Genomic DNA, 22260 nt, shown 5'->3' on the forward strand with positions numbered 1-22260 from the left:
GGGGCAGCTGGAGGAAATCAGGGCAGGGTATACTGTTTTAAATGTTAGTCCAAGGCAGGGTTGTATACATGTTGTGTACATTTTAAATCAATAATTGAAAATATATACACACTATACACAATGTAGACTGAAGAAATGTTTCCCTTTCTAAAAAAAAATTAAACCTGCGTTGACTAACCATAATACAAGTTTCACATCATAATATCACGTCATATCAAGTCTTATTGTAAAGTCCAACTAGTATCTAAAATAAGTCTTATATATTTAATTATATATTTAATAAAATGGCAGTGAGCCTAAAACTGATGACCAGCCTGCACCTAAAAATACCCCAAAATGTGCAGAGTCAACAGTTTATCCCACTTACTACAGCCAAGACCTGGCTGCAGCTAGAAAGGGAAAGGAAGGAACAATCTTTCTTCGTGGAATAAACTTTCATAATAAGCATGTGTCATCATTGTCCTGACATCAAATCATAAATATCGATAATGAAACAGTGGTAGAGTCACTGTAATAAACTCTGATCTACGAGCACAGCGCTCCAGTGCCAGTAGCTCACGATATACAGTAGCTATCCCTCTCGTCTAGTATCACACCGCGTTTGACAGTGCATGATAATGATCGTTGTGCATCAAGGGCAAGGCAAGTTTATGTGTATAGCACATTTCATTCACAAAGGCAATTCAACATGCTGTATTTAAGTCATGAAAGGGCATTTAACCCATTCAATACGGGAACGTATCTGTGTCATTTTAGATTTATTTTTTATACTTTGGCTATTAAAAAATAGCAGATATACAAGCTCATAGCGAGGCACCGAATGAGCTTGTAGATCTATATCTTTGAAAAATCGTGAAAATGCGTGCAAATCTTTGAATATATATTTTTTTAAAGTGAACATTTGTAACTCAAATCTTTGCTTCTGGGGTCCCCTGGAACTAAATATTTTGAGATGGGGCCAAATACATATCATTTTGGGGGTCCTTGACATGAAAGATTTTGAGCACCACTGATATAGCAACATACGTTTTTCAGAAACCTGTTAGGATTTAGAAGACATTTGTAGATGCGTTCCCGGATTAAAGGGAAATGAAGAATAGAATGAATAAAATACCTAATTAAACTAGAAAAAGTGATCCTCGGAGCACAGGTCTCCGCCAGGTCGGGTAGATTGTTTTGGGCCATAGGAAAAATCGGACGGAACCATCTTGATCACTTGACTACAGAGATAATGTGTACCGATTTGCATGATGTTTGGACAAAATTTGTAGGAGTAATATAAAAAAGAAAAGTGTTATAGCGCCACCAGGTCTCCTGGTGGCGCTATAATAGGGCAATGTTTAAAGGGTGGCATTTTTTCCTCAACATAGTGTGAATGTGGGTGCAAAGTTTCACCGCAATCGGACGCTGCGTTCATGATTTGCGGCATTTTGTTCAAAACGGGCCACTCCTGCAAACTTAATATATCAATCTTAGCCAATCAGGATGGAATTTGAAAAATAAAACGGATCGGTCTTGATCACATGACTATAGAGATCATGTAAAAAGGCCCATGTGAAAAATGTGGGGCAGAGGTTCTGCTCTGGTATCCAGGGAGTGTGTGTGCACAGTTTCGCTGCGATCAAGCCAACGGTGCCGTAGATTAGCCGTTCACAGACACACACACACACACACACACACACACACACACACACACACACACACACACACACACACACGGACACACACACACACACACACACACACACACACACACACACACACGGACACACGGACACACACGGACACACGGACGGACACACGGACGGACAGGGGGTAAAACATACTCTCGCCATGCCTTTCGGCCTGGCGGAGACAAAAATGAAAGGCATGAGAGCATACACTTTTTCTGCTCTATATGGTATTCATCTGGACTGGAGTATTGCTGATGCCAGAGCCATCGCTTTGTGCTCTGACATTAGGAAAACATCCCTGTTTTCCTATCTGTGTTTGCTGTGTAGGGAAAGATGAGGTGGGGGGGTTTGACAATTCGATTACCTCTTAGGTGATGAATAGTGGTGTTGGGTTTTTAGCACCTTCGAGCTGGGGCTGGCTTTATGAGGGATAGTATAATGAAGACATAAACAACATCCCCTGCTTCTTCCCCTTCCTGCAGGCTACAGAAGAGCATGAGAAAAATCATGAGCGTTTGTAAAACCTAATCATTTTTGCTTTTTGCTTTTTATTTTTAACTGAATCCTTTTTTCTTTTTTTTTTGCGTGCAGTGATTTCCACTGAGCACACATTTCAGTGCAGCAGCTTTTCAGTCACTGTCCAGTGACTGAAAAGTCTCAAGACTACTACGGTTTTGTCTGTTCTTCCCTATTCTTTCATGTTGTGGACAACATGAAGCTACCCAAATCACACAATACTCACAACACAACATCACAACATGACACATATTAATTCATTTATTCAGTGCTGATAGACTGTACATGTACATTCATTCATATACTCATTCATATACTCACTATTCACTGACAGTTTGTACATAAATTAATTAATATACTGTATATTCATTGTTGTCAGATATATTCATTCATATTCTCACTGTTGATCGACTGTATTCATACTGTATACACAGTGTTGATAGACTGTTGATAGACCATGGCATGCATACTGTATACAGTATTCACCCATATGCTTATTGTACTGTAGGTAGACTATATTCATTCATAATATTTATCTTGGTTTGGTTCTTAACTCCTACTCTTTCTGAACCACTCCTGTGTTTCATTCTCACTGCTGTTGCTGCTATGACACCTGGATTTCCCTCTGGGGATCAATAGAGGTTTATCTTATTTCCACCCCTATGGGTAATCCACAGAACCCGTCATTTGACATTGATTGGTGGATTTGCTCCAGTGCAGACTGTGCTGTAGCGAAGCTAGCTTCTCTCCTGTGATGATTGAGGGGCTTGACACCAGCTGACAGGTTTACAGCAGCAGTTTTAACCCATTAAGACCAGAGGCCGATTCTCCAAATGCCTTCTAAATCAGTAGTTCTCAAACTTTTTTTTGTGCCAAGGAAGGACCCCCAAAATGATATGTATTTGGCCGCGGACCCCACATCTGAAAATGTTTTGTGCCAGGGACCCCCCAGAAGAGAAGGTTTGTGAAGAAAAAGAAATGAGAGAGATGTACAAGCTTGCAGCGCGGCACGAAGTGACACGCTGTTAGCTTGTATATCTGCAATGTTTGAGAGCCACTGTTCTAAACCACTGTTCTAAATCCTAAAAGGTTTCTGAAAAACGTATGTTGCTATATGAAATAGCTAATCTAAAATTACACAGATGCTTTCCCAGTTTTAACGGGTTAACAGGACGTGGCTCTCAGGAGAGTGTGTGTGTGTGTGTGTGGGTGTGTGTACGCTGAACTCATCCCAACGGTGGTGTTCTCAGAATGGTTGGATGTTTATTTAAACAGATCGAAGGAGGAGACACACCTTGCACGTGCATGCATGCATGCACGTTTGAGTGATCACACGTACACACATACTCTAGTCTAGAGTCTACATATTCAAACACACACATACATGCTTGAAAACACCCACACTCACAATCAAACACATTATGACTGCCAGATCTCGATAAACAGCATCTCTTGAATTGTGAATCATGCCACGCAGCATCCATCTTGATGAATTAACGGAGATTACAAGATTCGCTTGTGCGTCAAAGCGATCAGGATTGATGACCCTTGTGCTATCTTTAAAAGCACAGATTTAGGTGAAATGACAAACAGTGACACGTGGGAGTACACAATTCATAATTTTCTTGTCATATCCCCTCCAACAAAAGAGTATCTTCCCAATTCCCTGCAAAGTACAAAGTCATTTTTGTGTTATGTTAGACAAACGTCTGCCCCAAAAGCCCACATTGTCCTTTGAGAGCTGCATGTGTGATGTTGAATTTTAATATCGCCAACGCTGTTGGGTGCATTATTTTTCTTGTGCCTCAGCCTCTTCCTGCTGTTAAATTTCCTCCCCTGTCTCTCACTCTGCTCTGGCGGGCATCTCATTAGAACACTTTGTGATCTTGCCCTCTGCTACTTCTCATAGCTCTCATATATTTGCTGTCTCTCTTGTCCAGTGGGGTGGGGGGGGGGGTCCCCTTTGGATGAGCGGTAGGTGCTTGGTCTGATTTGGGTTACATTGGCTGCGGTTACATGGACAATATTCATTCAGAATGAACTCATACCCAACTGTTTACATGGAACCTGAATAAAAGTATTCCTCGTTTACATGACCCAAAGCATTTGGAATTTTACTTTTGACATGCGCAAAGTGGTTCCCGCCTACGCCCGGGCATGGACCAGGGGCCACCCGGCTCCGCTACCTGGGGCGGAGCTTCCCCTGGTGGGTATGGGGAGGAGGCAATAGCACCCTCCGCGGCCGGAGTTTTGTCGGCCGTAAGCAGGCCGGGAAGCAACGCACCGACTCCTGCCAGGCAGCGTTGTATGCGGTGTGAGCCGCTTATCACCGTTTTAATGCGAAAGTAGCAGATCTACAAGTCTAGACCTGTTTCTTTTTTTTGTATTGGTACCAGACACGGTAAAACTTAGCTAGCCTACCACTTTACATTTCTTATATAGGCTACCTTAATTTTAAGGTAGCCTATATGAGAAACCAAGGCTGCTGGTGCAGCCTGACAGCGTGTCGCGGGTTCGAGTCCCGATCCCGACGATCTTTGCTGCGTCTCACTCCCCATCTCTCTCTCCCTGTTTCTGTCAGTCTATTGTACTCTATCAATAAAAGGCAGAAAAAAACAAAAAAATATCTTATGGAGTCTTATGGAACGAAACTCAACAACTCATTACAACTCACTTCATTCATTGCAGAGTCCGTATTATTTTTAAGAGGGAAGTAACATACAACATTATTCATTCATGTCAGTTAATTAGGGCAAGGTAACTTGGTCTAGGCCTTAAGGGATTCCCTTTGAATGTGCAGTAGGTTTTCCACATGGGAAAACCAGGTTTGGTTACATAATAAGTATTTATTTCAGTCTCTACCTAGTTATAAAAAAAGTTTTTCTGTTAGTTATAAATCAGCAATCCTGGTAACTATTTTATTTTCCAGTGGAGGCAAAAAAAGGTGCAGCAAATTAAACTATTAAGGTAATTTAGTCATAGGTTCCAAATCCCATTAGTTGCTATAAGACCACCAGAGTGGCCCAAGTTTTAGTTTTACAGATTTGGCTGTGAAACTAATGTGCCCCGTTGCTCTCTGTCCCTTCAGATCTTGGAGGCGCTGGCGCGTAATGATGACACGCTGGTGCAGATGTGCGGCAGGTTGAGCTCCAGCTGTGACGTGATCCCTGAGGAGCTGCAGGTGCGCTTCAGTGCCATGTGTGGTGAGAGGGTAGAGCACATCAACCGACGTATCACCAACTACAGAAAGGTGAATGCACTGACCATACTGTACTATGTACAACTGTAACCTTGTCATTTCTAACCTAAATAATTTACTGGTGGCCAGCCACGTTTCAATGCACTAACCCAGTGGTTTTCAGCCCTTTTCATATCAAGGTCCATTATTTATTCGGCATTTGAGCCGGGGACCTAGCCTGGTAAACCCTCCCTCCGGAAATCTCATTTCCATTTGATTTCAGAAAGGAGTCTGGTCTGAAACGCCTTTCTGCAATAATCGCTGTGGGCTGGAGTTGGGCGGGAGTAATACCGTTGACTGACAACCCCTTCAACCAATGATCGTTTCAGCCAATCAGCAGTTCATTTTGACGAGCTCCAGACTATGTGACGCAACGGGACTTTTGGGACGGCCATGCCGAAAATAGGTTGCCTTATTGGGATACATGCGTGTCACTCCCCGCCCCTGCCGGTTCTCTAAATTTATATTTTTAAATAGGCTCTGTCATGATTAATTGACCACATATATGAAGTTAAACAACTAAATTCTATCCAAACGATATGTTAATAGTAAATTCCGTGCCCCAAAAAAGAAGTTTGAGAGCGTTTTAAAACCGAAAGTAAGAAGTGAAGGCACTCGCACAAACAACAATGGCTGCCGTTCGTGTTTTGTCGGCGGCTCTCAGGCTGCACTCGGCTTCATTCGGGCTCACTCGAACTCGCCACCTGATTGGCCAACTGTCGCTGTCAATCACAGAACAATGAGCGACGACGCTGATAGGCTCGTCGGCTCGGCGAGCAGAGCGATTATTGGAGAAAGGCGTTTCAGACCAGACTCCTTTCTGAAATCAAATGGAAATGAGATTTCCGGAGGGAGGGTTTACCAGGCTACCGGGGACCACCGTTTGATGAGATTTAGACTCTCAGACCCAAAACTTAGAATATTTTGTTATTATTGGATATGATTGTCCACAATTCCATGCTGTATTGATGTTGGTACCAGTAGGAGAGACAAGAGGCAAACGGTGATCAAAATAACAATTCTTTAATTAAGTAATGCAGATGTTTAGCAATAATGTAGCTATAGAAAATGTAAAATGAAACCAAAAGGGTCCATTTGGTTTAACGTTACACTCTCAAGAGTTAAAGATCCACAAGGGTCCATCCATTTGGTTACCAACTCGCCATCATTTAGCTGGGGACCACCTGGAACCCCTCAAGGACCACTGGTTGAGAACCACTGATGTACAACATAACCTTTTAATTTCTAACCTAAATAAGTTAGTGGTGGCCAGCCACGTTTCAATGCACTAACCACTAATCAGTGGGAACGTGTTGTAAGTACACATCTGTGCTGTAAGCTATTAGTGGCCTAATAAATGCAATTATGTTTTAGACAGCAGGCAAGTGGCTGTAATGACACAGCACTAACACAACATAATTGAATACTTAGCCGTGCTCTTCCGGAGATTAAGACACAGGTGTATTCACTAAAAGTAAGGTCATTTTAGATTAAATTGCATTTAAAGCCAATTTTATCAAGTGCAACATTTATGACAACATTTTCACAGAAGCCATTCATGAGGCTCAGGTGGTGTAATCTCCAGGGTTCAGCTCTGCACCAGAGACAGATTTATTTACAGGGCTCAGTCCCTGAGCACGGCTGCTGCTTCGTCTTGTGCTGTGCTCTGTCCCCTATGGCTGTGAACCTAAAGATACACCTACACATCCAGAAGACACTGTTGAAAATTTCTGCTGCACCCATACAATGAATTAACTTTGCTATGTGACTCGCTATGTGACCTATTCATGAGAAAGAAGAGAGAAGAGCATGTCCTTGGATACTCATTTGCTCACAGTGTCCGAATGCATCAGACTGACAAACAAGACGAATCATAACATCAACAGTGTTGAATGCTGCCGTGCAAAAATGTAATCAGTTCCTTTTGACCTGCTGTAGAAAAAAAAATAGATATTTAAGCCAGCATCATTGGTCCTTCGTTCCCTGTGTGCGTGGGATGTGTGTGTGTGTGTGTGTGTGTGAAGGTAAATATACTCTGTGAGTACGCAGTGTACTGTATGTATTCTTTATTTGGTACATCTGTAAGCAAGTTTCCGTCAGTAGAGCAATGTCTTGTGTGCGTTTCAATGTCAACTGTGTGTGTGTGTGTGTGTGTGTGTGTGAGAGATAAGGGGGGGGGGAAGAGATCTGACTCAACATTAGAGAGTGGGCCTTGCATTAATTACCAGTGGGTTATAAATAGACCTGAACAGTCACAGCCAGAGGACTTGTGTTGGTTAAGATCCCTCCTGCTCTGGTGCATTCCTTTTCAGACCCCTCGAGAGAAACGAGGGGTGGGGTGGGAGGGATGGAGCTAATGACGAAGAGATGAGGAGAGAAACCGAGCGAAGGAGGGGGAGAGAAATGCAGAGAAACACAGGAAGAAAGAGAGAACCTGGGTCACAGCAGGGGGGGGTTAACCTCCTGAGAGAGAGACAAGAGCTGCGGTTAAGTCTCTTAACGTCGCCGAGAGGAGTTTCAGCCCTGTGATCCATCTGGACCATATCTACCAGCTCGGAGGACCAGCTCTGTGCTGCAGCCCTTCTTAGATAACTGAGTCAAAATGTTTGGCTAAAGCCGCTTAGCTAACGTATACATTGGCTCGTGTTCTGACGGCCTGAGTTGCCAAAACGTTGATTCCAGCTATCACGACAGCTTATAGCATATGTCACATGACGGGCAATGACGGGACACAGGCCTTGTGACAGAGGGTTCACTGAAAGTGCACCGAGAATTGTTCATAGGAAGAATGTATGGGATATGTTCTATATCAGCTGTATTCGATTAAGGCAGTCCCACGGTCTCCTGGTGTATTGTACTTTACATGTAGATGCTATCTCGTTGCATGTTAGGGACCCAAGCAAGGGTGGGTGGAGTTCAAATATAGTATGTTTCGTGCGTCTCTTCCGATTTGGCACAGTTCTCAGGCATTCATAAGCCAGTCCCGAGGGATGTTTGTCTTTCTTATTGCAGCATATATAATATGCATGCAGCATATACTGCAAGCTTATCTTAAAGAATATGAATTTGTTTCTCTAAGCACCGTGATGTTTTCACTAAAAGAGTGGTTGATGTCACTGTGAGAGTGGTTAATGTCTCTGTGAGAGATGTATTTTATTACCGCTCATATACCAAATAAGCAATCGGTTCCTCTGCAACAAATTCTAAACGCGTAGAAAACTCTTGAGTCACAAACACCAACACACCGGAGCATTAAACATACATGTAGCAGGTTGCTGCCACCTCTGTGGCTTGGGTTCGTCTGACACTCAGGGACACAGGTAGATGGTTCAAACATTTCTGGTAGACAGTGGCAAGATGTTACAAGCCAGAGCAGATGGACATGCTGCTGTCATGACAGAGGCTCTCTCTTGAGTGTGTGTGGGATTACAGATGTATCCAGTGTGCATCGATTAAGGTGTACAGATTCACCTGGCTCAGAGTCCAATTAGTTTGAACTCAGGCTTTGTGGGATCGCTAGCCACAGGCTGTTGCCCATGGTGGTTGCTGCATTGCTTCCGCACCCTCATATCAGTGAAGGTATATTTTCTCCTACTATTTGGGTATATGCCCATATATCGGCATATATGACATAAGGAATCTCCATATATGGGCATAAAAGGGACAAGGACAGATATCTCCATATATGGGCATAAAGGGACACCGGCAGACAGACATATCAGTACAATGGGTACTAGTACAACGCATATAGCATAAATGGGTGGGGCATGCATTGTCAACTTGCATCGTTCCCGACTTATATCGTTCCCAAGTAGGCCGGTAGTGCTGATAAATGAACATGTGTAGGCCTGCTATGGACTTGTTCTAGTGAGGGGTCATGTTGCTACACCACATAGACGTGTTCTAGTGCTTGTTACAAATCTTTCTGGTGGATCTGATAAAGGCGTTCCGCCATAGCGGCTTGATTCTGCAATCCACAGAATCGGCAAGATTCCTATATAGCCTATATTTCTCACACTGTAAGCAACTTTGCCCAATAACAATGATACTGACATAATGGTAACTCCAACCTCATGTCTCCATCCCTGTTGTCCGTCAGTTCTCTCGAGTGCTGAAGAACCGGGCATGGCCGACCTTTAAGCAGGCCAAGACCAAGGTGTCTCCCCTGCACAGCAGTGACTTTTGTCCCACCAATTGTCACATCAACGTGATGGAGGTGTCCTATCCCAAGACCTCCACGTCACTGGGCAGTGCCTTCGGGGTGCAGCTGGATAACAGGAAGAACACCCTGGAAAGGGGAGGACGCACCAGTACGGAACAAGGTGGGTTAGGATAGGGGGAACAGCCCCTCTTTCTCTTCCCTTACAGTACAGTAGCTCTTAAAGATGTCTTAAGTAGATGATCAAACTAGGATCACATGAATATTGTCAGGCCACTATACACGCAAAATGAAGAGTGTTACTTTACCCACAGTTCAAACCAGGCGAAGTTTTGTGTGATGCACTATGGCAAAATATCCACTAGTCCAATAGAATAGTCAAGTAGAAGGGATGTGTGGGAAAATGCAGGATAAACTAATTTTGGCAGTTTCTTGTTTCCCAAGCTATACTGTATCCTACAGTATTTCTTTGAGGTGGAAAGCTCACAATGAAGAGTGAATACCAGTAATTCTAATGAGATCTCCGCAGCCACTTCAAGATAACTCCCCATTTCCAGTCAACTAGAATGGCTATCTTGTTTACTTCTCTACTTTGAAATCATATCCAGTTCTTCCCCGTCCCCTAATTAACTATTGACCCCAGCTGTTTTCACTTGAACAAAGTGTATATATAGACCTACTGCATAATGTCGGCCATTGTTTGAAGGTCCCACTGCGACCGACATCCCCCGTTTATTGTGGTTGCCTAGCAATATACCCAAAATGTGACTAAAGCCAATTTGGACTTCCCTGGCATTGTGCCAATTGGCGAGCGCCACACACACCTTGTATATGTAGTGGCAGCTCACAATAGTCCTGACTCTGACAGGATACTCGGAGTTAAATTGACACTGTATTTTGCTGTGTATTTTGCTGCGTATGACTCTGATCCTTGAACTCCTTAAACACCTACTGTACAGTAAATGTACATTTACTCTCATGTCGTCTGTTGCCTTATGCCTCATCTTGTGTTGTGCTCATTATGTCTTATCTTAGTATCTGTCATTTTATACAGGCACGGAGGCACCTTAATTAGTTGTTTCTTAAATTTTCAGCTATTCTAACATTTTATACAGTAGGGGTGAAAATGTTTCTCTGAGATCAATCCATAGCTGTGGTACTGTGTATTTTCTACTCTCTCAGGAAAACTGAGCCCCATGGTCCATGTCCAGCACACAATCACCAGTATGGCTGCCCCATCGGGCCACAGCCTGGGCAGGACGGAGGGCCACGGCCTTCGTTTCCTGCTGCGAGAGGAAGACCTACTTACCTTGGACGCTTATCAGAAACTGCTCACCAAGCTCACCACCGTTGTCAAGGAGATGGAGACCCACGGTGCCCAGATCCATGAGTGAGTACAGTAGATAGATTGGAATACAAGTATATACAACTAGAGGTTCGGCCCTCACACCTACGTTGCACCACCGATCCGACCAATATGTCAAAGAGTCATAGTGTCGGGGGCTTTGTCAGAACCTGTTGTACCCTGTCCCTTTTGTGCCCATATATGGAGATCCCTGATGTAATCAGTATATGCCCATATATGTTTAATATAGGAAGAAGATATATACCGGTATATGCAAGCAGCATACATGTGATTGCTCGCACAGACACACGTGTAAATGTATATTATGCAAAATAAGTAGCCCTATACCTACATGTACATGCATCCACACTCGAGGAACTCACATATAGGCTGCTCACACAGCCCCACAGACTTATGTACATGTTGTCCACCCATCGCTCCACGCTGATCCTGTTCGTATAAATAAAACATGAAAAATCACTCCCGCAAGGGACGATAATATGTTAAGAAAATATGCTCGAATTCAAGTTTAACGTTTGCTCCATGAATTGTAAAACAGTGGGGAAAATTGATATTGCCCTAAACACCTAAAGTGGCCTGCTGTTTCTGATGGAAGGAGATGGCCTCCCATTGATTCTGTTCCTTTAGAATTGTCCTTTGAAACACGAGAGTCTCATAAAACGAGCTGTAACTGTAGCGCTCTGTCTGTTCGGTGTGCTGCACCTGGCACTTAACATGCATACGCTGTGGCCATTACTCAAGCACGTGCGTGTGTGCGTGCGCGTGTGTGTGTGTGTGTTCACATGAGTGTAATTCCACATGCATGTTTGTGTCAGAGAGGAAGAGAAAAGAGGAAAAGAGAGTACTTTAGAGGATGTGCGCTACAATTTGTGTCTGAGGGCTCGTGCGCAATTGATGTATGTGTATGGGTATGGATTTACTGCTCGTAACGTGCGTGTTAGACCAAAGTGCTTCCTGGCTGGCCAGTCTGTATTCTGCGCTGTTGACGGGTTCATTGTTTTGTGGCACATGAGGCTGCAGACAGGAAATGGGAAACACTGCCCCCCCTCCCCCAAACAGGAAGTGCAGACTCAATGAAGGGCGTGTCAGGAGGCCAGGTGCCCTCTGGAAATGCCATTCATCTAGACCACACAACACAGACACACATTCTGGGTGTAGGACCTATGCAAAAAAACAATAGTACCTATTTCTAATTCCAAACATTACATCTATTTATGAAATGCCTCCCTATGACAGAAACTTAGATTAATCAGCCTGGTGGCTAGAGAAAAAAACCTTGGCATGTTATGTTTCTGCAAACCATGGATACGTTGATTGTCAATATTTCTTAAACAAAAATAAATGGCATAACATTTCGAGATGCAGACGAGGGATTCATATTTTCCCTGAAAATGTATGGGAATGGGAAATGAAGCCACTATCTCACCAGATTTTAGTGACAATGTCTGGGACATTAAACTTGCATATTTGCAGAAATTGTTTCTGAACTGAATAGACGTAACTTCAATGCAAGGGCCTCCGTCAGTCAGTCAGTCAGACAGACAGACAGTGTGTGTCTGGCATCGTTGGACGCATACTCTCGTGAGGCCAAGGACAGGACAGGACAACAGCCTATTATAGCTAGCCTGACACAGTCACTCAGCCTAAATTTCACTCCATTATTCAGTCTGAATGCCCTCTCAGTGCAGCCGTATTCTGAGATGGGAGCGTGGCCAAAGTGGGACTCTTTGGCGATTGGTTCATACAGGATCAACCCCATCCCCATTGGGCCGGTTAGATTTTCAACAGAAAAACGACTTCTTCGACAGCCTCTCCAGACCTTTTTCCTCAGAGATGAGTATAGGCTATAGCACCACCAGAGTTTAGCATACACATTTTTGGATATTACTCCTACATATTTTGTCCAAACATCACATGAATTGGTACACCTTATCTCTATCGTCATGTGGTTATCTGCCACATTTTTCCTTTTCCATTCTAATTGGCTACGATCGGCCTCTAAAGTTTGCAGGAGTCTGATTTTTCAAATCATTCCAAAGTTTGCAGGCCCTGGGTAGGCAACACGACCTGCCGAAGACCTGTGCTCTTACGAGCACACTTTTCTAGTTTAACACTTTTTTTCCCCCCCAGATAGTCCATGGGTCAGACCAGATGTCGGTATCACTCAAGGTGGCAAAGGTTACTTATCAATTCTGAGAAGCTCTAAGTCTGTAGATAATATTTTGGTGTGATAACCCTTCCTGAGTCACAGCTAAACTAGTGTTGTCAGCTGCTAAAGTTACCCTACCCCATTGAAAAATTGCATTTTAGACGCGGGTGCATATCTTGGTATTGGCTCAGGTTCAGGACATATTTCAATGTTTTATATAGTGTTTGGTATCATTTTCATTTACCCCCAATTTCCGCCTAAACCGTATATTTTCTTTAGTTGTCCTTTCTAAACCAGACTTCACAACCACTTTTGTCTCATAAATGTGTAAAGGGACAATTTCTCCAATGAAGGAAATAGGGCAAGTGCTTGAGCACTGGTTGGCTCCTACTGTATGTGTTGCAAAAATGATGGGGGAGTCAGTGCCAAAGAAAGAAATGTGCACTGTATTGTCAGATGTTATTGGAAGCTGAGACTCAGGAAAGAAGAGTGCTTTGCAAACACGGCTCTTCTTCACTCTCTGTGCTGCTGTGGGAGAAGAACACATTGGCTTTCAAGCAAAACAGTGTTTTTAGATGTGTTTGAGTTATGCTTTTCCTGAGTTTTTTCTCCTCCAAAACTGTACAGAGATGGCTTCAAATGTCAGTGAGGCCACAATGCATGGAAAGCTTTATTAAAAAAAGAAAAGAAATCAGGCTGAGTACTCCATGCAATATGGCCCCTTCAGCTATGAAGGGAGAAAACCAAAAAGCAAGTTGTACATCCTAAACCCCGTTGACCAAACGTTTGACTGGAAGGGGTACCTTTCCAGTCATCAGGTGTCGTCTCATATCCCTCCTAGTCAACATGTGCCGTCGCGGGTACGCCCTTCCAGTCAAACGTTTGACGTTTGGTCAAATCCATCCCAAAAAGTCACCCGTTTGCCGTCTTAGGAGTGAGAATGCGTTGGGTCATTAGAAGTCTCCTCAGTTTCCACAGAAAGACATTAGAAGGTGGCTAGATGGAGCGGAGCTGTCACCCAGGCATGGCAATTACGTGTCGCGTCCACAGCAGGGTACATAATGACTAAAGTCTGGTAAAATGTTGTCATGCTCCTGTCAGTGCCAATTAGCTGTTTCACGAATGGCCCGAGATGTGGCTTGTAACTGGATATTGACCTTTCTCACTTTTACACTCTACTCACGCAGCCACCCACGTGCACATGCACATGCACATGCACATGCACATGCACATGCACATGCACATGCACATGCACATGCACATGCACATGCACATGCACATGCACATGCACACGCACATGCACACGCACACGCACACGCACACGCACACGCACACGCACACGCACACACACCTACTTACACATACAGTACACGAGCACACATTAAAACTGTCAGAAGCTTGTTAATTAAGGGTGTCTTTGTGACAACCTTTGGCTGTAATGGAAAAGTAGTCACAACCTGGCTACATTTCTTTTGACTTCTGTATGTGTTGGATACCATCGGGGGGGCTTGGTGAAACCATAGGTCCACATGTGACATCCATGCCTGCCCTGCCAACATGGCCATGCACGAGCAAGCAGTGGATCCAAATTTTCATTGGGTACTGTTTCCATGGTTGAACCCACACTCAGACCTCCACATGAAGTCTGGCTTGATGTGTTAAAATACAGTTACAGTCCTCAGTAAGTCAGTTGTGTTAACCTGTTGAGTGTTTGCTAATGGTAAAGCATTTCAAAATGAATGTGTCCAGACATTACTGTCTTCCTCCCTTGACTCTCGTTTTTTGTCTATCTATGGCTCTTTTTTTAATCTGTTTGTTCCCGTTTCATTTAATTTTGGTCTGTGTCATTATCTGTAATCCTGCTGAAATTATTAATTCCTATAACCCACCATCACCACCCATGCTACGCATGCACACACACACACACACACACACACACACACACACACACACACACACACACACACACACACACACACACACACACACACACACATACACATACATACAAACACACTTACTATATGGGCTGTCTCTGTGTGTTTGTGTCTTTTCTTTGGGTCTTAAATCACTCTTGTGTGTGTGACTGACTTTTAACCGCAACGATGTAGATGTGTTGGGACATGTGACGTTGCCAACATTTCGGAGGTGATCTTTGTGTGTTGTTGTGTGTCAAACACATCCTCACTTCCCAAGACCGCAGTCAAGTGGGGAAGTGCATAGTACATCCACTGGAATGTTTGCGAATATCATGTGGAGTAATCCAGGAAATAAAACAAGTGGACACTGAGTGATGGTTGTCGTTATGTAATTTCTTGGCGGACCTCAGAGGTTAGGCTTATGCGTGAGCAGTGGCTTTTGAACTTGTGTCTTAGAACCGGAGAGGGGGGGGTAGTCTGCTTTATATCATTAAACTCCTGCCTTCCGGTATTAGAACAGTTAACAAAACATGCCCCCCCTCCACACACACACACACACACACACACACACACACACACACACACACACACACACACACACCAAGGTCCTTACTGTGAAAATGTTTGGCTCGTCAAACATGGTAGCAGTATAGTAACAGTGATAAAAACAACAATAAGATAGTTCAAAACAAGCAAACTTCTATACTCTAGTTGTCCTCCCACTCGCTGTCTATTCATCTTCTCTCGTCACTCTGCCTGTGAAGTCTACAGTTGTATGTTTATGTACAGTATATGCCTATGTTATGTATGTATGTATGTATATGCATGTTGTATGAGTCTAATGAGGCCTCTAATGAATGTTTTCCTGACTGACAGTGTTAGTTCAGCAGTTGAGATGAAAGAACATGCAAATTTCCCATTAAAAACCTGGATTTTGTGGCTGCTTGTAATGCAGATGTGCTTATACTGTAGATTGAAGGCTGTCTATGTACAACTTGGGAGCGTATAGAAGTGGGTAACATTAACTGCATCAAGCAGCAAGATATTTGAGTCCTGGGGATTTGCTTAGCTTAGTGCACTGGTGAACTCTCTCTCTCCCCTCAACGCCCCCCCCCCCTTCTTTCATCCTCCCCTTCATCCCTGCTCTGCTCTGATCCAGTCATTGTTATTCTCCCCCACTCCATCCGATGCCCCGTGCCCCAATGGCCCCAAACTGTGCACACTTCCTTATTAACTGGTAGCCAATGAGAGAGCCCGGAGAGCTTCTCCATGGCGATGGAATGCCACTCTGCACTGGAGGGGCATTGTGGTGGACTCTGGACCATAATGAGGGCATGTCCGTTGGACCAGTCAGCCTGTGAATGGAGAGTGGCAGACTGAGGGAGGGATGGATGGAGGGAGGTGGGGTGAGGTGAGGAACAGCGTTTGAAATGATAAATAGGCATAAAGGTCTATCATCAGAGATGTGTTTGTGAAGCGCAAGTGACAGTGTGTTTACCTCAGTGGGCTCTGAGTTGCCCCCACCAGCCCGCACTTGCATGCGTCCCTCCCTCTTTGAAAAGGCCTCAAAGCTTGTGTGTCATGACACAATGGAAAATGTAAGCGGACACGGAATGAAATTAGGCTGAAATGCAAACAGACATCGCGTGTCAGTGTGTGCGTGGAGGGAGAGAGAGAGGGAGAGCTCAGTGAAGCCCGAGCCCCAGCATTTATTGGGAATATGGCTTTAAATGCCACCATGTGTTGCTGCAACTGTGAAAATATCCCAGGCGGCCTCTTCCTGCGCTTCCCAACCTCCCCAGATAGGAGTGCGGGCCGGCAGTAATGGTCAGCGGCGAGCTGATTTCTGCAGCGTTGCGTCTGTTGACACAGCTGTACTGTTGCTACAAGTATGAACCTATTAATATGTGTGGAGCCCTTAAAGCCCTCTGAAGTTGTTGTGTGCAGCGGAAGCCAAACACAAACACTTGTGGGTTTTATTTGGCCTGCTCCATCAGCTGCTCCTCACTCACAGACTCATTGCTTCAGCTCATGCTCACATACGCACGCCACGCACACAGATACGTGCAGCAATAAATACACACAAACTAATTAAAAACGCACTTGGGGGCGCAAACCCTGCTGGGACCAACATCTTTTGTCCTACGTCTCTCTTCCTGAGATATGAGTATGTCCTGATGATGTAATTTTGACCATGACCTTGATGGTGATCTTTGATCTTCTTGACCCAAAGGTTAATTATCTCTTTGGGGCAGCTGATCATTGTCGGCACGTTTCACGAAAGTCTGCCCATTAGTTCTCGAGTTATTTCGTTCACATACAGTACTCGAACACACACACACACACACACACACACACACACACACACACACACACACACACACACGACAAATAAGAAGACCCTGCAAGGCTAGGTAAAAACATGTTTTGTCATATTGAGACAAATGTACAGTCCACACTGACACACAGGCATGTGTGTACTGACTGAAGGAAGGAATGTGTGTGTGTGTGTGTGTGTGTGTGTGTGTGTGCAGTCTATGCGCAAACCTCTATCAAAGAAGCCGTCTTTCCTGAGTGTGTGCGACTTGTATAGCTGTGTTTTGTATAACCCTTATCGCTCTTCTTCCTCTATTTTGTCCTTTCCTTTCTCCCCTTTCTCTCCTCATTTCTGTGAATGCCACTCCGTCAGACTCCTGTCCTCCATCACTCACCCCCCGACGTCGGACACAAAGACCCCAGAGACCTACATCTCTGCAGAGAGCGAGGGAGAGAGGGGAGAGAGAAACGGCAAGAAGGTGTGTTTCAATGTAGCGGGCGATGAGCAGGAGGACTCCGGACATGACACCATCAGCAACAGAGACTCCTACAGGTGACGTGAGAAAGAAGTCCGGATGGATAAAGAAAAATAGAGATAGTAAAGATTCAGAGACAGGGTGACAGAAATGGATTAGAGAGGATGAAATATTACTAATCACAGAAATAGCAGGAGAAGGAAGGAGGAAGTAATGAAAAGATCTATGTTTGTCCATCTATGTTGGTACAATATAGGGTTAAAAGAATGAACGATGATGCGTAACGGCTGTCTTCTCTACCTGCTTCTCCACAGTGATTGTAACAGCAACAGGAACTCTATCGTCTCCTTCACCAGCATTTGCAGTAGCCACTGTAGCTCCTATGTACACAGCGATGACATGGACTCGGGTACAGTACACTATCTACTGTATAATGTAGAACACTGGTTTTCAATGTCAGACACTTACGGGGTCCCCAGCAAAAGGAACAGGAAAGGTTTACACATTTTTATTTTAAATGTCAAATCTTGCCAAATGTTGACAGATCTTCTCTTATGGGGGTCCGCAGTTAAATAAGTATTACTTTTGGGGTCCTTGACATGAGAATGTTTGAGAACCTCTGATGTAGAGTACATTAATCCATTTAGACACCAATACGTGACTATACCTTTCAATCCGGGAACCCCTTTTGGTGTAGTTGTTGCTGTATACAGTATATAGCAACATTACGTTTTGTAATTAAAAATTACCTTTTTCAGAAAACTTAGGTCCACTTAACTTATGGGTTAAGTGGACCACATGACAGGACAGTGCCCAACACAGTGCCTGTGAATGCAGAGTATGGTTATGAAAACAAGTGTGATACAGGGGCAACAATTTTATGGGACAATGACTCCACATTACCTCCCCACGCCCACATATATGTAATGAAGTTTATACAATAAAAGTCACTATATTTTGCAAACTCACTACTGTACATGGCTCAAAACCACTTACACATGACAGCCCAATGGGTTTAGAAGGCACACTGGCACACACGCAACCAATAAAAAGCCTGCATGACGTGGACTTTTTACAGTACAAACGTGCGGTCCAGTGTATCGTCTTAAAGGGCTGCGGTTGTTCGAGTAGAATATTCTGTTTACAACAAGACCACGCTGTGATAAAACACAAGTCATGGCTCCAGCTGAACGCTGTAATCCCCAGCCCTGGACGACCACAACATAGAATGATGGTCCCATAACTGACAGGTCATGATTACAATCTAACTGCATGATTATACCTTTTAGGGCCCAAGAACAAAAACAAGGCCTGAAGATGAAACTAATTGATTATGGCAGGCATTCGGCCACAGCACTCACAAGGGTTTCGGTTAACATTTTCCACAGCTGTGTGTCCAGTCAAATATCCCCCCCCTCGTCTCTCCCTCCGTACTGTAGCTGTCTCTGTCACGCGCACACACACACACACACACACACACACACACACACACACACACACACACACACACACACACACACACACACACACACACACACACACACACACACACACAGTCACGTCCGCACTTCACATCTGTGTGATGTCAGATATGCCCTCATCAGAAGTTAATCACACGCACGTGCACACACACACACACACACACACACACACACACACACACACACACACACACACACACACACACACACACACACACACACACACACACACACACACACACACACACACTTAAAACATTCAGACACACACGACACTCACTTAAGACCTGCCAAAACATGCCTCTGTTGATTCTAAATTGATAACACATGCTAATTGAGCAGCAGTGCACGTGGTGGGAGAGGTTTGTGTTGAAGTGTATGTTTGCAAGCAAACGCATGTGTGTGTGCGTTCACAATTGCATGTGTTTCATGTTTGTGTTTTGTGCATGTAATGCATGTTTATGAAAACCCTGTGTTCCAATTGATTGAATGTAATTATTTTGCAGTCACAATCTCTTGTTTAAACTTTTCATTGGGTAAATCTTTATAAAACCCACAGACAGCATGAACCATTTTCAACCTGGCATTGCTATTTTCATTTTTTTTTTAAGAATAGAAGAAATAGCAGCTCTACAAGCTCACAAAACATCACATTGTGACGTGTTGTGAGCTTGTAGATCGGCTATTCGGCAATCCGTTATTCTTGGGTGACGCTGTCATTTGACAAAGCTTACTATAGGGCATTCATTTATGAAAAAAACCCCCATAAAAACAAGAAATATGGAGTTAAAAGTTTTCTGCCCGACAGCAACGATACGGTACTGACTAATGCTGAAATGCTCCCCTGTAGGAGATGAGATGCCCACGAGTGTTTGGCTGTCCCATGACAAGCAGAAGAAACTGCACAGCTTCCTGGAACATCTTTTCAGCCAGGTGAGTCATTTGCTCACTGACGACCAACCATATGAATGAATGAAGCAAATGAATTATGACTTGGGGATTGTGACTAATGATGTGTAAATAAATGATGTTGGACAGAAGATGTATGACTTGTGACTTACATCATATGACCTATGGTGGATGATGTATGACACGTAATTGTTTTGGTTGGTATGGCTAATGAATTACGTCAAATGACATGGCATGTGACACATGATTTAAATCATGAGACTGGTGTGTGGTGTAACTAATGATGGTCCCCTGTAGTTCCTTAAGGTAGAGCTGCTAACACCGGTTCCTGACAGCCAGCGGACGAGGCCAACTGTTGACGAAAATGTGCGCGAAACTGTTCTGATACAGCATGTACTGTAGCATTGCCTGTCATAACAACCATAGCCCGAACCAGTCAAATTAAATAGGGGTGCAAACAACAAACAAACGAATAATTATGACAATAAATAATAACAATGAATGAGAGGATCGAGTAATGTCTCTTCACCAAGCTACGGTGCACACACAATCTCTCTTTCACTCACACACACACACACACACACACACACACACACACACACACACAGAAATGTACTCCTTAAATGCATGCATGCACAAACACACAGTATGCCTAGACAGTTCAAACAATCCTGTTGTCCGTCCAGCATCTACTATGCCATTTGAGCATCAAATAGTTTTTCCTTAAAGGGTCTACACCATGAATTTTAACTTTTTCTTCATTTTTGTGTGTTTTTGGTCTCCCCCACCTCAATTCTGTTCCAACAAATACCCGACTTCGAGCATGCAGGCTATCATAGGCTATCTGTGTTTTTTATGTAAATTGGTCTGAAAACAGTCCGTCAGATTTGTTCCCCCTGCCTATGTCACGTCTGGGAACAATTCCTCCCGTTTTTTTTTTAACCTTTTCCACACAGAACCAGGACATAACATGCATACAAACTGGCTCAATAGCGCCCCGTGCCAAACAGGACAATGTGGTATTGCAGGTGAAAGTGCTTTATAAGCCAGAGAGAAGTTAGTTGGAATGAGTATATCTGAGGCTTGATTTAGGCTCAAACCTTTTGAAAAACGTTTGAGGGACATAAACAATATGATATTAAATATTATTATTTATTTTTTTAATTCATGGTGTAGCCCCTTTAACTCTTAATAAAGCTCCTGACAGTCATTCCAGAAATGGGCGCAGAGCAGTGACCAATACAAATTGTTTGGGGTGTTTCGGACACAGCCGCAAAAACTCGTTCAAATGTGGATAGAGCGAACAAATGTTTGAGGGTTGAACTTCATCGCTGCACAGCAGCACACTGTCGCTTGTGGGACATCAGGGCAGTCTGATTGAAACGCTTTTTTTGCCCCGTTTTCTCCCCAATTTAGTCATTATGCCAATTAATTCCTCCTCACACACATTTGTGTGTTGGCCATATTAGATAATTACTACATTTTCAGTAACTTTGACTTGTATTTGTTTTTGATTCTGTATGGAAACACATTAGCAAATGTATGTTTCTCCTCTCTTGACCCTTGACCCCTGCTGCTTTCGTGTCATGGTTCATGCGTAGGAAAGGGAAATTGGGATATGCCCTAAGCTGTGACCCTTGACCTTGCCTGTAACCTTCTGGGCAAAGGTTGACATTGAGGCTGTGACCCTTTTTCCTCTGACGCGATACCCGCGAGGAAGCGTTTTAACAAAGTTTTTGAATGAGGACGTCTCCATCGGCAGTGAAAGAGCCGAAATCACGCTGTGCTGCCTCTGCAGTTCTGAGCTGCTTCCGGCCATTTGTTTTATTGTAGAGCAGCTTCCCCCCACGCTTTGTTTATATACTGCATAGCAATTGTATTCACTGGGTCTCTGTGGGACTGTGTGTGTGTGTGTGTGTGTGTGTGTGTGTGTGTGTGTGAGATAGAGAGGGAGAGAGAGAGGGGAGAGAGCGACCAGACCATGTGTTGTGTTATACTGTATGTGTGCAGGCAGCACTTTTTGCCTTCCCTTCCACTTAACTGCCAGCTTTACACGCA

At 43.9% G+C, this 22260-nt stretch overlaps 1 protein-coding gene across 1 annotated transcript in view; it reads left to right on the top strand.

Moving 5' to 3' along the window:
- prex2 (phosphatidylinositol-3,4,5-trisphosphate-dependent Rac exchange factor 2) overlaps nt 1-22260 on the top strand; it is a 160083-nt gene that overhangs the window by 83844 nt on the left and 53979 nt on the right. Inside the window, exons 23-28 of the mRNA XM_084048787.1 lie at nt 5278-5439; nt 9527-9749; nt 10769-10976; nt 17710-17889; nt 18127-18221; nt 20144-20226. Coding sequence (XP_083904913.1) covers nt 5278-5439; nt 9527-9749; nt 10769-10976; nt 17710-17889; nt 18127-18221; nt 20144-20226 — 951 coding nt within the window. The remainder of the gene's footprint in view (nt 1-5277; nt 5440-9526; nt 9750-10768; nt 10977-17709; nt 17890-18126; nt 18222-20143; nt 20227-22260) is intronic.

This window comes from Gymnoscopelus microlampas (assembly GCF_963454915.1).
Source record: "Gymnoscopelus microlampas genome assembly, chromosome: 22".
NCBI classification, from domain to species: Eukaryota; Metazoa; Chordata; class Actinopteri; order Myctophiformes; family Myctophidae; genus Gymnoscopelus; species Gymnoscopelus microlampas.